The sequence below is a fragment of the Choloepus didactylus genome, chromosome 16 (genome assembly GCF_015220235.1).
Source record: "Choloepus didactylus isolate mChoDid1 chromosome 16, mChoDid1.pri, whole genome shotgun sequence".
NCBI classification, from domain to species: domain Eukaryota; kingdom Metazoa; phylum Chordata; class Mammalia; order Pilosa; family Megalonychidae; genus Choloepus; species Choloepus didactylus.
The window spans coordinates 3564968-3581619 of NC_051322.1; the positions used below are offsets into that span (position 1 = coordinate 3564968).

Genomic DNA, 16652 nt, shown 5'->3' on the forward strand with positions numbered 1-16652 from the left:
TGATTTATTATTTTATGTAGCTATCATTTAAATAATACAGGAAAAAATTACTGGCCAGAAATATACTTTTATATTTACGTATGTAGCTAACTTTATCATGTATTTTATTTCTTAGGACTCAAGTTACTCTCTAGTGTCCTTTCACTTCAGGCTGAAGGACCCCCTTTAGCATTTTTTTGAGGGCAGGTTTACCAGCAACAAAGTCTCTCAATGTTTGTTCATCTGGGAATATGTTAAATTCTCCTTCATTTTTGAATGACAGTCTTGCCAGATATAGTATCCTCGGTTGACAATTGTTTTCTTTCAAAATTTTGAATATGCCACCCCACTGCCTTCTGGCCTTCATAGTTTCTGGTGAGAAATCAGAGGTTAATCTTATCGAGTATCCCTTGTACATAACAAGATGTTTCTCTCTTGCTGCTTTCAGAATTCTCTCTTTATCTTCAACTTTTGACAGTCTGATTATAATATGCCTCAGAGTGGATCTCTTTGAGTTTATCCTATTTGGGGTTCTATGAGCTTCTTGGATGTGTAGATTCATGTCTTTCATCAAATTTGGGAAATTTCCAACCACTGTTTCTTCAAATATTCTTTCAGGCCCGCTCCCCCTCTCTTCTCCTTCTGGGACTCCTATTATACGTATGTTGGTACGCTTGATGGTATCCCACAAGTTTCTTAAGCTCTGTTCATTTTTCTGCAGTCTTTTTTCATTTTCAGATTGGGTATTCTCTCTGGATCTAAATTTGGGTTTGTTCACTTGTTTTTTTGTTGGTTCAAGGTTGGTTCTCTCCTTTGGTGAATTAATGATTTCTGATAGTTTTTTGTTTATGTTCACCAGTTCTACTGTTTGTGACTTCAACTCTTTGGAGCACTCTCTTAGCATTTCTCTGATTTCCTCCATCTCATTTTTAAATGTTTCCTGTAGCTCTTTGAACGTATTTACAACAGGAAGTAATTCACTAATAAGGAAACCATGGTCTAATGCCTGGGGCTTTGCAGGGAGAATTTCTATTTTCTCTCTTTCCAGTGTATAGCCCATACTTGACCGTCTGCCTGCCTTGTATAATTCTTCGTTGAAAATTGGACCGTCTGAATATTATAAATGTATAAACCCTGGAATCAGAGTCTTCCCACTCTTCAGTTTGGTGTTGCTGCCTATTGTGATGGCTACTGTTTGTTTAGTGACTTTTCTGGATGAATACCATAAAGTCTGTCGTCTTTGTTTTGTGTGGCCACTAAAGTCTCTGTTTGGTTAGCTTAAAGGTCAGCTAGTGATTTGACAATTTCCTTATAACACCTGGAACTAAAAACCTGCAACACACAACAATAAAAACCTCCCGGTCTTTGCCAGTGGGCTCTGTGTGTGTTTGGGCACTCCTTCAATACCTAGCTGGGCAGTTCACAGTCCTGCCTTAGCCTTCACTTGCTGCTTGTGCAGAGCCGAAGGTGAGTTAAGGGTGAGGACTTAGGGCCTTCTCAGGTCTTTCCTAAGCATGTGCTCCACTCTGGGCATGCATACAGCCTTTTAGATTCACAGCAGTTAAGTGGGGAGCTTTTAAAAGCCCTTATTCGTCAAAGCTTTTAAGTCCCTAACCTTTCTTCCCAGTATCTACTGTTTGCCTCAACAGTTATTCCTTGCCCCAGGTGGCAGTGGCTAATACATCTGCTTTTAAATATTTTTGAAAAATGCCTCTCAGGCAGTCACCTCTTCTTTGGGAGAGTTCCCAGTCAGATGAAATAAAGGCAACCTCTTTGCACGCCTGCTTCAGAGTGCCACAGTGCAGGTCAAAACAACCAACCACAGTTCTTTGAGAAGTCTGTTCTGCTCCATCTGGCACCAGGAATCCACACTGGGAACGTGGATGCTGTCTTCAAGACTGCTGTCAAGTTCTCAAATGCCGACGAATGTGCTCGTGGAAGCCGTGGCCCGTGGTGGGGTCGTGCGCTCTGCGTCCGGCGTGGGGCAGCGCCTCACTTCCCCGAGGGTGGCTCCCTAGGGCCTGGAGCTCCTACAACTGGCCTTCAGCAGGCCCCTCAGCAAGACCAGCCTCAAACACTAACGCTAGCACCCGACCTGCGGGCAAGGGAAAGGAGCCGCGACAGGAAGCATGTGTTTTTTTAATATACCTTTAAAATAAAATAAATTGAAGGCAATTTTAAACCTTTAAAATCTTTAAAAAAAAAAAAGATTTTATTGCAATGTGCTTCAAAGTGAAATATGACATGGCATTTGGAGAATATTCCAGGAGCATGTAATGCTTTCTTTTGTTGAACTACTCCTGATACAAAAGTTCTTTGCATTTTGGAACCCAAAATATTTATTTACCCTTTGCAGGAACATTATATTTCACTCCTTCCTTGCCAACTCTTCAATGTTTAAAAGAAAATCGGGCTCCAGTTTTATGCTTTTGTTCTTGAGCATGTGATAATGTGAATTAAACCCTAAAGACTAGGAGATTGACTGTGATATTTTAAAGTCATAATTCCCTTAGTGCTCAAAGCACATGTATTGTTTCATAAATAATGCAGGGAACCCCATTTGATTGGCCTTTTTCCTGGACAACATAGCTGTCCCATGATCTATTAGAATGAGTGACTGCAACATAAGGAGGTTTTTAGAAAGATATTTTTATAATCTGCGTCATCTTGTAACCATATTCTGACTTGATTTTATTAACTTTGAAACAAGAGAAGATCTGTGGACTGTACAACACAATGTCTCCTGAAAGCACGTTTGCAGAGAACGTCGCGTTCAGCCTCTTGCTGCAGTGAGGAACTTACCTTGGCGATTGGCATCCATCAGAGCTTTTGTGGGTGGCGTTCCTGAGACTCAGTTGGTTTCTTACTGAAGTCCAGGTGACTCCACTGCAGTCGATGGAGTAGAAACCAGCTTCACCTAATGTGTTTCTCGGTTTGGGGAGCAAGTTGCAGCAGCTTTGCTGTTCAGTCTGATCACTGCAGAGCAGAGCTCAGCTCTGAAGAAGTGACAGTTACAGTTCGCAATGTGGGGTGGTTCTTTTAGGGCAGGTTTATTAGTCAGGGTTCTCCAGAGAAACCCAACCACCAGGGTAAACACACATATATCTGAAGGAACTGAGCCATGTGACTGTGGGGCTGGTGGGGCTGAATTCTGTAGGAACGCCAGCATGGAAATTCCATGAACAATCTATGCCAAAGTCTTGAGTCTGAAATCCACTGAGGGGCCAACAGACTAGAAACTCAGGGAGGAACAAATGCTGTCATCTTGAGGCAGAATTTCTGCTTCTTCTGGAAACCACAGTAGGTGCCCTTCAGGCCTCCAGCTGGCTGGGTGAGGCCCGCCCACACCGGGGAGGGGGTCTTTTATGTCCACTAATGGTAGGTGCTCATCCCTTCCTTGAAATACTTTCACAGCAACAGCCAGGCCAGTGTTTGACCGAACAACGGGGCACCGTCACCTGGTCGGGTTGACACATGACATCACATTAAAACCTACTTTTTACTTCAGAAGATTTTATTTTGCTGTATCCAAGACCTGATTATGGAAAGTAGACAGATGCTTAATAATAGCAAAATGAGTGGTAATGATATCTAGCACTGCATGTGTGCTGGTGAGAACCTGCCAGGGTCGTCTGGCTAGCAAGTGCTAGAGCTGGGGTGTATATTCAGAAAACTGTTTACATGCTCATGTATTAACATTCTTGCCATTTTAAAGCAAAGACATATTTGACCTTCTAGCATATTTGCATTATAGGAAGCGATTAAATAAATATGTGCAAGCATAGGGTAATATATTCAGGGAAATTAAGTAGGACACTTCTTTATTATATAAAACTAAAGGAAATGTATCCACCTTGAAATTAAGATCATAGGTTTCCACTGCCTTATTCTGTTTTCAGTAATGTAGAATATTCTTTTGAACTAAATGAATCCTCTGGCATGAATTGGCTCTAACTGCATGTAATCAAACTCGAAATTCACTTGACTGTTAAACCCTATCAGTAAAAGTGCTATATTGAACAGAATCAATTTCTCTCCCTCTCTTTCCCCTTCCTTCCCCTTCTCCCCCGACTTCCTCTCCCTCCCCCTCCCCCTCCTCTCTTCCCACCCCCCTTTTCCCTCCCTCTGTCTCCTCCCTCCTTGGGTGAGCCTCCTCATTCTGCGTAACCAGCAGATGCATCAGTAGCTTCCAGGAGTAAATAGCAGGATATTTGTGTTCCTAAAATAGAAGTTAGTATGTCAAGTTGCATAACAGGCCTTGATAAACAGTTGTCCTATGACACTAGTGAATATTTATTTTGGTGTGACTTCTAAATGCCAGTGTTTAAATAAAAACCTGAGCACAAGTCTCTGTATCCATTATTTATTTTAACAACACTGCAATCTTAATGACGCTATAGGATAATCTTGCAGAGTGTGGCTTTAAAACAAAGTAGTTAAAGGGCCATTTCCTCATCTAAGATAGCATTTCCCTTAGGAAACCTCATATGCTATCTCAAACATGAAGTTCCCCGCTCCCTTTCGGTAACGCTACGATGTCTCCTTTTTGACTACCTAAAAACTGAGCATTTATGGTTTCTTTTTTCTTTTTCTTAACAGCGTCATTGAATTGTGATTCCCATGCCACACACGTCACCCATGCTTGGCCCATCCATCGGTCGATGCACACTTGGGTTGACCCACTCTGACACACAGCGCTGCTGGGAACCTCCGAGTCCAAGTTTTCCTATGGACTTAAGTTTCCATTTGTGTAGTTTATTGATTTTACAGCTCCTGAATGTTCAGATACTTAGGTTGCCAGCAGTGCGTCTTACCTTTTCGTCTGAGGCCGTCAAAGCTGAGAGGTCTGGAAAAGGGGTCCCGATCTGAGATCTCACTTCCCTGGGGGGTCATAACATCCTAGTTTTTTTCTGGGGTCCTCCTCAGTGTTGAACAGAACGTGTTTATCATTCCTTCATTCATAAACACATTCAAGTTAATCAGTTTAGCAAAAAGTTGGATCACCCTGTTTAGCAATTAATTAGAATAGTCCAAGTCTTCTAAAATTTTAATTCGCAGCATTCCAAGAGCGGCAGTGCCCCAGGGCAGTCCACAGGCTCCTGGGGCAGAGCAAGGCTCTAGGGGGTGGAGCCAGATGCTAGGGGGTGGAGCCAGGCACCAGGGGTGGAGCCAGACACTAGGAGGTGGAGCCAGGCACTGGGGGAGGGGCCAGGCACTAGGAGGTGGAACAAGGCACTAGGGGGTGGAGCCAGACACTGGGGGAGGAGCCAGCCTGAGAGCCATTCCCTGAGCTACCTGTGCAGCCAGGAGCACGTGGGGTCTGGCTATGGGGCATACTGGTGTTTATCCTGTTAGCTTTCTTGAGCTATAATTCATAAATTCATAAATTTACCCATTTATGGTGTACAATTCAATGTTTTTTTAGCATTGAATAGAGGGTTGTGCAGCCATCAATACAATCCAATTTTATAGCATCCTCCTCACCTCTTAAAAGAAAACCATTCCCCTTAGCAGTCCCTCCCCACCCCATCCCCACCCCACCCCCCAGTCCCTGGCAACCACTGCTCTACTTGTTGTCTCTATAGATTTGTCTCTTCTGGGCATTTCATATAACTGGAATCACACAACCTGTAGTCTTCTGCGTCTGGCTTCTTCCATTTGGCCTAATGTTTTCTAGGTTCATCCATGTTGCAGCGTGGATCAGCCCTTCATTCCTTTTTGTAACATTCTGTTGCATGGATATAACACAGTCTGTTGCACCGTTCCTCTGCTGATGGACACTTGGGTTGCTTCTGCCTTTTAGCTACAATGAACATTTGTGCCAAGTTTTTGTGTAAACATAATATACTTTCAATTCTCTTGGGTATATACTTAAGACTGGAACTGCTGGGTCGTATGGTAACCATATGTTCACGTTTCAGGAACCACCAAACTGTTCCCCAGTGGCTGCACCAGTTTTCGCGCCACCAACAGCATTCGAGGGTTCCGCTGTCTCCACATCCTCCCCGACACTTGTTATTTTCCATTTTTTTGGTAATAGCCATCCTCATGGGTGTGAAGTGGCAACTCTTTGTTGGTTATGAGCTTCTTTCCAAGAGTTACTGGCCTTTTGTTTATATCTTCTTTGGAGAAATTCCTATTCCATTGCTTTGCTCACTTTTTAATTAAGTTACTTATCTTTTTGTTGAGATGTAGGAATTATCTGTATATTATGAACACTAGAGCCTTAGCAGGTAAATGATTTGCAAATATTTTCTCCCATTCTGTGGGCTTTTCACTTTCTTGATGACTTCGTTTGAAGCACAAAATTTTAAAATTTAATGAAGTCCAATTTATTCATTTTTTCTTTTGTTCTTCATGCTTTAAGTGTCATACTTAAGACACTGTTGCCTGGCTGGTAATTGTTTTGGTAACTAAAATCTATCTAAATCTTACTTTCAGTCTTCCTCTAGCCTTTGTCATAGTGTCCCTGCTCTCAAATTGCTCTTTTAAAAGTCAAGTTTTGATGACTTAAAAAGTATCTTTTTGAAAAACTTATAACTGTCAAGTAGACTAGGAAATGGATTTGCAGTTTTCACTTTGTAAGATGGAGAAAAGCGGTTCTCGGCCCCCAGGTGGCACTTGGTGATACCTGGGGGCCGTTTGGATTGTCACGACTTGGGGGTGGGAAGGCAACCCCACTGGTGGTGGCTGAGGCAGGGAGACCCCAGCAAAGAACGTCAGCAGGGTTGGGGTTGGGGACCCAGGTCCGATGGTCTCATAGTGGCCCTTTTGAGTTAATTTCCCCAAAGCAGTTTTGTCTGGGACTGGAGATGCCTTGGAGATGAGCTCGTTGATATAAGTCGGGTTTTCATTTTTCTTCATATTCCTTAATTTGATCCTAAAAGCTTTTGGTGTTTTGCTTGTATCTTGAATTACTTATCCAAACCTAGTCCAGGGTAAGTACAAACTGATCTCTTTTTTAAAGAAACAAGCCAAAAATGCTCTTCAGCTTATTACTCAATAAGAGCAAAGTTGCAGAAACTATTTTCATTATAACACACACACATGTGTGTGTGCACACTTTTTTCCCTGTGCTGATTCTTCAATAATGTAATGGTTTCAAGCATATTTATGAACACATTTAAATAACAGAAAAGGATAGTTGGATTTCTCCATCCACATGAAATACTGATAGACTGGATTCTGACTCTGCACCCTGGTCTCCCAGGAGCTCTTTCTGTCCTGGGCTGAGCTGTATGGAGCATTTTAAGTAGCTTTTCCTCCCCTATTTCAGTGGCAATGTGAAGCGCTTTTTTTTTTTTTCATTGAAGAGCAGGTCTATAGGAATTTAAATTAAACATATACCCAGTTTGCCCATACAGGGCCTAAATATTCTGAGTGTCAAAAGAAACCTTGCTTCTTTAAAGAGAGAGAGAGGGTGGGAGAGAGAGAGAGAAAGAGCAAATTCACCTTAAAGTGATGCCACCGTCCCCCTCACAGACACCTGGTGGTGCTTTCCCACAGGTGAGGAGCAGCTCCTTGAGCACGCTGACCCCCAAGCCCTCCTGATACAACCTACAGTCACAGTCAAACACAACCTCGTTTTGTTTCCTTTAAGCACATAAAGCAACGGATAGCGTGTGAACTTTTAGCTCGGCATGAAATACGTCAAGTCGGGTTGACCTGAGCTGGCAGAAGCTGAGAGAATGCAGAGTAGACTGGCTGCAGAGCAGCGCGTAGGTTAGTTTCAAGCAGTCACCTCGTGTATAACCTGTTGTCAGGTGATCCTCCTTGGGTTTCGTGCATTTCTGCGTATCTTGTGAGCCAGGCACGGCCTGCCCTGTGTTCTGGACCACGTTTTTCAGGATGTTTGTAAAATGCATCCTGGGAAGGGAGAGACAGCACCTTCCCCTGGAGGAAAGAGCAGGTTTGCCATCGTGGAAGGCACAGCATCCCCTCCGGAGCGGGCGGCTGGCCCGCTCACTGTCTGCTGTGAAAGATTCGGTTCCCCGCTGAGGGTCTGTCCCCTGGAACCCGACCCACTGTGTGCGGACACCATCGGGCCTCTCACATCGCCCCGTAGGAATTGGGCCTTGGGGAACCACGGCCAAAATGATGGTATTTTGACACTGCGATGAATAATGAACTGCCCTTTATTTCTGACCCAGGAGACTCATTTCTTTTACAGCACCACGAACCTGTGGCAGGTCACCCCTCCCTCACACCCGTCCCCATTCTTAAACAAAATACGCAGTGCTGACATTTCCATATTATAAACTGCTCTTCTTAAAAAATATGTATAAATGCTCATAATAAACAAGTAATTCAAAGAGCACAAAAATATCTGCAGGAAAACTATACCAGCTGACCTCTGCCTAATATCTTTGATTTTCTCAGATTAGTGTATTGCAGTTACCCGAAATCTGCCAAGCAGATCCTGGAGTCTGAAAGGGCATTTGGAGTTGCTCATTACTGACTAAAGTTTCATTAGCGAGTCTAGAAATCTCTGGTTTGGACTAACCAGAAAATAAAAATCTATAACTGAGCAGCAGAGGTGGGTTAGGCCATGTATACTTTCTGTGCAGTCCTCACGGGGACGCTATGAGAGGGGTTCAAATCCCAGTGGGGAAACTGAGGCAGAGGGCCGTCTCACTCTGAATAATGTGCTGAGAGGAGAGCTACTTCTCTCAGACCAGCGGTGCCCGCTCGTCCACTGCAGCCCCACGAGCTCTCTGACCAGGGTTGGCTTTGATGATTCCGAAAAGAAATTAGGACTTATTCAAAACCATTGCAAAGCTAATATGCTGTTGATCTCTGTTTTCAATAGTTGGGTATATTTCTGCAAAGTAGCTTTCGTGTATTGAGTGCTCTTTTAATCCTCACAGTAACCCTAGGAGATAAGTATGATTATGATGTTCATTTTATAGGTGAGGAACAGTGAAGTTAAATTCTTTTCCCAAAGCCACCCAGCTAGTGGGTGGACGAGCTGGGATCCAGCCCACCCAGGCTCTCGGCTTCAGAGCCTGAATCCTTAGCTCTCGTGCAAATAACCACTTTGCTAAAACTGTGTCCCTGACCCCACGTCCTGAGCTATTTCCAGCCAACTCCTTGAGGACTGAATCTATCAGTTCCTTGAATGCGCCAGGAGATGAAGGAATAAGCAAGCAGATCTTCTCCTTTTAGTAGGATCCCCTCCAAAATGGCCTAAGACTCAAACACCCTGAAAACTCACCCCTAGGTGGGAATTCTGAGGTTGGCGGTCGCTGGTGAGATGGGGCGTGACACGGGCAGGGGCTGAGCCTCCCAGCGGCCGGGGCCCTGCGGAGCAGTGAGGCCCGAAGCCGATGACGAAGGTGTCCCTTGAGAACTTACAAGGGAACATCTGCTGGCTTCTTTCTGTTTTTTTAGATGATGTCATTCAAGTATAAAATTCAGAAGGAACACATTGCTGTAAGGAGGGAGGGCTGACAGCTGCCGTGCATCTTGCTAAACATCCTGGGAATTATAAAAACAGTGAATCGCTGTGTAATTTTCCTTCTATGGTATCTCAGAAGAAAAAGAAAACCTGATGCATTTCCTACATCAGTTAAACACTTCAGCTTGGCCAGACTGGCCTCACCCAGACCCGGTTTTTCAATGAACACTCCCCATCTGATGTTACTTGGAGTGGGGTTTTCTGTTTATTTTTGAAGCACGTTTTGCCTTCAGGCTTCTCAAGGCCGGCTCCATATCTACTCACCCCGGTACCCTCAGCCTCCACTACAGTGTCTGGCACAAGTATGGGTGGGACTGAATGACGGATAGATACAGAACTGAGGGACGAGAACCACATGCGGCTTTTACCTGCGTCTAAACCAGTGCTGACTTTATGGCATTTCAGGAAATGTACACTCTGTTGTTTTTTTTTTTTTTGTTTTTCTTTTTAAGGCAGTGCAAACTTCTCAGACAAAATCAATTGTTTTTTTTTTTAAAAAAAAAGCATCCTGTGGGGTGTCATGTCTCCAAGTCTAACTATAGCTAGCATTGTCACTTTTTAATGTGTTTCAACACCTTTTCTATTGTGATATGTGTTTTCTAGTTTGAATTAGAACTTTGGGATCAACTTTGCAACTGTTTAAAAAAGTGACTACAGGGATTTTCTCCCCCTCCCATTTCCTTTTTTGTTATTTTTTAGAATTTTCTACAGTGATCAGAAGCATGTCCTGAAATTGCTGTCAATTCTCCTAAAATTCAAGCTGCCTATAAGCACATTCTCCCCCACAATTTTATATGCATGCACTGGAGCCCCTAAAGAGGCCGCACGCAGGGAGAACCGGGGAGAAGTGGAGAACAGTGTCCCTCGCTGTCCCTCTGCTCCCTTGGCCCGGCTATGGCCGCCCCTCATTCCAGCCAGATACTTCTGGAAGGGAAGGGAGGGGCCACACTGAATCTGTAAACGTGAAACTTGGCCCGGCCCCTGCTGGCTGCTTTGCATCACAGTTAGTGGCCACAGCAGTCCCCATGGTGAGCATCAATCATGACCCCTGACCTTTCCCATGAGGAGACTGAGGGTCAAAGGTCAGCCCCTAAAATAGAAGAACTGAGATTTGGACCCAGGCTTCCCAGACCCCAAAGACACTCCCCACCCCCAAAGGAAGATGTCCCTGGTTCTCGGCCTCCTGGGCCCGGGTCCCTGCTGGACTGGCCCTTGTGGTTTGCGATGCCTCGTACCCCAGGAATAACGGGGAGCAGTGCACCTCCCGCTCGCTGAGGCCAGCTCGAGTCCAGGCTGGGAGTCTCTGGTTCGGCCCGATTGGATCTCTTGTGAATGCAGCAGGCGCCTCGCCGGTTCCCTGGGCCTGCGCGTGTGTGCAGCAGTCAGGGCCGGGCTCAGAAGTGCATCCTTGGCCTGAAAATAGTGTATGCAGTGCCCGGTCCGCAGCCGAAAGTAGGCATTTGAAACTTGACATTTCTTTCGGAAATGCAAGCAACATCCCCCCTTCTTTAAAGAGACTTTTTAGCGTCCTTCAAACTGTGAGGTGCAGGTGCACGAGGTCTCATCCGCGGCCCCGGGCCAGGCACAGGTGTCCTGCAAGGGGGAGCCTTGGCGGCACTTGGCCCTCGGAAGTGGGCGGGGGACGTTCACGGCGCTTCACAACCAGGGTTGACAGCTTCCCGGGGACGGCGGAGCGGGGGCCGAGCGGGGGCCGAGCAGCTGCCTTCCTGCCTCACTCAATGGCTTCCTCCATTAGGCACAGGATGTTTCGGCTAAAAGAGACATTCTCATTGCACATGAGTGAAAACTTGGGGTTAAAAAAAGTATGTAGGAGAATAAGGGGTTAATTGCTTAATCTGTTATGAATATTCCGCCAATGTTGTTGAATCACGAATCTCATCTGTATTTAGAAGTATTCCCAAATCTACATTTATAATTACGAAAATTACAAGAGAAAGATGTTTTGTGGTGGTGTATTTTCTCCTGAAATTAATATGGCTGAGGAAGTGGAGTCTTGCACGGACCGGCTCGCGTGTTTGGGCTGATGGAAAGGAGCATTGGCACAAATAACACGGAAGATCCCTAATTGCTTCGAAGGCACGTGGACGCCTGCAGCCGCAGGCCCAGTGTGGACAGTGACAGGTGGCTCCCTCCTTCTGAAATGACCCTGGGAGGGACTCAGCCGTTTAGGACACACCCTCTTTGGCATATCTGCACACTATCCACAGGAAGCTCTCATTTCTTTATCATGAAAATTACGTTACTTTTGACACAGACCTCAATTTTTCTTATTTTGCTTATTGGAATTATGTTATTATTAAGGATTTTTTTTATAATCATGGAATAGCAACAGTGTCATGTCCCCAAAACAAGCTTTTTATTTGGACAGGAATTCGTCAGTGCATTTCCCAGGCCAATATTTTCTTTCCGCACACCATCCTACACCACTGTTTGAATGACAGATGTTTCATAATCAGCGAGTTTGTACTGGGACAGTGGAGAAGAGTGGAGGAGACATGAGAGAACCACTGGGGTTCCCTTCTGTAGCCACAGTCACGGAAAGACTAAACCCAGGGCATGCTCTGTTTCTACGCCACACGAGGACACAGATGGCCTGGGTGCAAAATATCTCGTCAGGACGATGCCACTCCAGCCCGCCCAGCTTGGCAAATGCAGAGAGGGAAGTTGCTGTTGCTATATTATCAACTTCCAGTCGAAGTTATTTGCTTTAAAAACCAAATTTGTACACTTAATCTGAAATGCTATCATTTCTGAGACTCAAATATTATTTCTGCTACTGCTAAGAAGGAAAGCACTGCCAATTCTAATTGGAAGACACTATTGAATGTAAGGCATTCATTTTAAAACTGTTAAAGCATGAAAAAACATCTATAACTGATGAAAAAAGGCAATAAATTGTATTTGGCTAATTAATTTTTAAAGAATACTTCTCATTTTGTAGTTAGTGAAGAAGATGATATTGATAGTGACCCAGAAGCTAGGTATAAAACAATCGTATGTTGCATGAAGTAGCTAATGAAAGAACCTATGGAGAAATTCTCTCTAAGTTTTACTCTTTTGTAAAATTAGATAGGTAGGTGTGAAAAAAAGTAAGCAATATTTGGCTCCTTATGCTGAATTAGAAATTATCACTTTCAAGCAATTTTTAAGTAGCACAAAATTGAACAATTTTCTTTTCACCACTTGCTAGGTTCCAGGCACTGTGCTCGGTGTTGGGAATAGAAAGATTTATAAGGCAAGTCCCTACTCTCAAAAAGTTCACCGTGTTGGAGGGAGAGAGGTGCAAAAACAAGTGAAATGTTACAGGGCACTTTCTGTAGCGGAGACGTGCACGCAGGAGGCCTGGAGCTGGGGAGCCACGGGCGGTGGAAGAGGGAGGGCTGGGGTGGGATTAGGCCACAGACTTCCAGGAGGCTCCACCCTGGATCTAGAGGGAGTAACGAGGGCGGGAGGCAGGGCAGGGTGTTCCAGGCAGAGAAAAGAGCATGCTTCTTTGGTTGTCATTTTCCCTCCAAAACGAGCTATGATTGCTTCATTCCTGTTCCCAGAAGGCTCCCTGCTTTATCACATCCCCGACAACACCAGAAAGCATTTCCTCAACTTCGTCTTTGTTAGAGATAGAGTCTTGTTTTAATTTGTCGCCCTTCAATTACTGGTGATTTAGAACATCATTACGCTTTATTATTTACTGTTAATAATGACTTATGAAACTTTATAGCTCTCAGTCTGCAAACACAATTGTTTATTTATTGTCCAACTGGCAGCATGTGCATTTCTTTACCAAGGAGGTTGAAGGCAAATTTTTTCCCTCCTCAATTTTATAGGAGTTAATGTCCTATTTCTTTTTCACCAAGGTGGAGATCAGTTAACTGTGGAAACAGTGGTGTGCGTGTTAAATGTTAAAGCGCAGGGTGAGGGTGCACGTCACTCGTCCACTTCCCCGACGCTGTCACTCAGTGGTCACGGAGGCCCCCGCTCCTCGTCTGCAGTGGAGCCGGGGCTTCTGGAAGGCGCTCCGGCCCGGAGGAGACGGAAGGGGGAGCCGGGGCGCACTCCGCGTCAGGGCCCCTCCGGGCTGGCCTCCCTCCTCCCAGGGCTGCTCCTTGGGTTCTGTGCCTTTTTTTCCAGGGCCACACCGGGGACCACCACCAGGCCGGCCCCCTGCTCTCACCCGCGGCTCTCCCCTCTCACTGCCCCCCAGCCTGGAGCAGGCAGCCCGGTCACTGGCTTGCACCCTTGGTATCTCCATGTCTGAGGTTGACCTGAACAGGGGATCACAAGTCCTGAGGAAACGACACATTAGTCAAGACAGCTTCTGTTGCAAGAAGCAAACCCAACTCATGCTACTGAAAGCCAGGAAAAGAGAGACAGAATTTTCTGACTCATTTAACTTACTGGCTTTTGCTTTGGGAACCACCCAACTTGGGTCCAAATGGATTCTGGGGTCTCTGTCTCTCAGCCCCCAGGCCCACACCTTGGCTTTGCTGCCCTTGTGGTGGCCAGTCTGCCCCCGTGATTGGGGGTGGGCCAAATTGCTGTCGGCACCCACACATTGCTCCACTGCTCCTGGTTCCCCAAAACACCCCAGGCAGGGCTGTTACTGGACCTTGGCCCCCACCCACCCCACACTCAGAGTGGAGGGAGCAGCCTCTCCAGAAAGCTGTTCAAGCCAGAGAGGGGCTAGCCCCCCGAGTCAAGTGGGGTGTGAGGCCAGAAGAGGAGAGAAAGCGTAGCTGGGCAGATGAAGTGCGTGCACGCAAGGGGACGCCTCGGGCAGAGCCGGTGGGAGGCCCCCGGGCACCTGTGGCTAAAGCACAGGGGAAGAGCCCACTGATTTTTTCAGCATTTCCATTATTTTTAACAAACATGGAGACAGCAGTTTCTCTGTGCCAGTTGTATCCTAAACACTTTGTAAACACAAACTTTATTCGCCTCATTACAACCCTACCAAGCAGTGTCTTGTGTTTCCTCCTGTCTGTGGATAAGGAGACGGGGGCGCAGGGCCCGGCCGAGGGCTCCGAGGGAAGGAGAGGTTGGTCTGGAAAGCTGAGCACAGTGTCTGCGGGCAGGGCCAGGGGCCGGTGAGCATGTCCGGAGAGGCGGGCGAGGTGGGGTGAGCTCCGGGGGCGCGTCCACACCGTCTCAGAGAGAGGGCCCTTTGGACCCATTCGAGGAATGCAGCAAAACAGAGAAAAAAGGTGAGCAACTGAAGTGGTCACCCAGAGGAGCCTGTGGCAGAAACTTGCCCAGCCAGAGCAGTGCCCCAAAGTGCTGGAAAACTGGGCAGCCCTGAGCCTGATGGAAACAGCTCCAGAATTCCTTGTTAAGGGATGAAAGCAAGAGTCAGTGCAGTGTCCACAGCTCGCTGTCATCCATTTAAGTTGGCAAAGGGGGAAGTAAGAACAGATAGGCAGTTGCCCAAGTATGCACAGATGACTTGGCAGAGAAGACGGAAGGAGCTGGAGCCGTTGGCTGCCTCCAGAAGGGGAAATGGTGGTGGGGCCTGGGACAGTCTACTGTGAAGCTTTCAGCGCCTTCTGGGTTCTGTATCCTTGCCTTGGTTTCCCATGGTCGCCTTAACAAAGTGCCACAAACCAGATGGCTCAGAACGACAGAAGCTTCCTGCTTCACACTTCCAGGGACCAGAATCTGTAGGGATCCTTCTTTGCCTCTCCTGGTGACTGGTGGTTTCTGACAAGCCTGGGGTGTCACTGTCACCCCAGTCGCCACGTGGCCATACCCAGTGTCCCCCCATCCCTGCTCCCCTTCTTAGAGGACGCCTGTCATCCCGGACCAGGGCTCCTGCCTCATCTTACCTCAACAGGTCCTTGAGGACCCTGCTTCCAACAAGTGCAAGCAGGACCGGAGCTGGGACACAAACAAGTCTCTTGGGGACACAGTCAACCCATCGCGATCATGCGAAAGCATCGCATCTCAAAATAATTAAATAACGCTGATAAAACAATAAAGAAACTGAACTCTATATACGTTCCATCCTGGAGGCTAAACTGTGCGTCTGACATTCTAAACTCTAACAGGCTGCTTTCTCCCTGGCGCTGCAGTTAGGGTAGCCAAGGAGGCCCGGGCAGAGGGGCAGACCAGCTGCTTCTCGGGGGCAGGAGCCCCCAGGGCTCTGGGCAGCCCACCCTGCAGGGCCTCTGTGCCCCCCGCCGACTTTGGGCCTGTAATTCATGGGCCGTAGCCTCGCTGGACACCCAGGGAGCGCGGCCTGGGGCTAATTCCATCCTTGGCTTCCCTGGTGGTGCCTGGCGGAGCCCGCGTGGGTGAGCCCTGGGAGTAGATGGTACGATGCTGAGCTAAGTTATTTTACCCAGGCTGACATCCACTCTCATTCGTGTGAAAATATGCCCCCTGGACCAAGACAATGCTTGAGAGCTTAGGCAGAGGAGACCAGCCAGAATTCAGAATCCTCACCGGGAAGCCCACACTGCAACCAAGGCCGTAAATCCTGCTAAAAAACCTTAAGACGTGATTAGCTGCTAAAAAATTGATGGAGAGAAAAATGCATTGCAATTATTTTGTTGATCAAACACTGTATCTTAAAAAAGGCATTTTTTTTCTCCCCACAGAATGGTGAAACCAACAGAGGAGAATCTGAGGAAAAGAGAAACCTTGGGGAATTTGCCCAGGAGACCCCAGAAGACAACGAAGTGTTCGGTAGGTAACAGAAAAGAAAATGCACGACTTTGTGGGTGATTGTGTGAGTTCATCCTCATTGGGGAAGTTTCTTAACTTTTTAATTCTGTGGGTAATCTATAAATCTCTTTATGAAAAATGAAAACTGTGTAGAAGTTTGGAGGATGCCCCCCCATCTCCCTCGCGTGATCCCTTTCTCCCTGGGGACCCCCAAGTTTGCCCACAGCCTTGATTCTGGTTTTTCTTGCATGCCTTCTCGCACACCTGGATGCGCACGAGTCCTAGGATTTTTCTTACCGTACGCTGTTTCTCTAATCAGCTATTTCTTCATCCTATGGGGGGGCCTGAGAGAGTCCAGCTGAGCCCGTAAAAATAACCAATGGGAAGTGAAATTGTTCCAAAGGCCGGATACTTTGGTAGTTTTTGAACCACGCGGAAAGGCTCAGGAGGTGTTTGGAAATAACTGTTTTCCATAAAATTTAACTTTCCTGTAGTGTCTTACTGAATGTAAATTGACTTTCCACGCCATTGTCATCTC

At 46.4% G+C, this 16652-nt stretch overlaps 1 protein-coding gene across 2 annotated transcripts in view; it reads left to right on the forward strand.

The window, feature by feature from the left end:
• LOC119511816 (myelin basic protein) overlaps nucleotides 1-16652 on the forward strand; it is a 126266-nt gene that overhangs the window by 40663 nt on the left and 68951 nt on the right. For both annotated transcript variants that reach the window (XM_037806332.1, XM_037806333.1), the window contains exon 3: nucleotides 16048-16135. In XM_037806332.1, the coding sequence (XP_037662260.1) occupies nucleotides 16048-16135 (88 nt within the window). The remainder of the gene's footprint in view (nucleotides 1-16047; nucleotides 16136-16652) is intronic.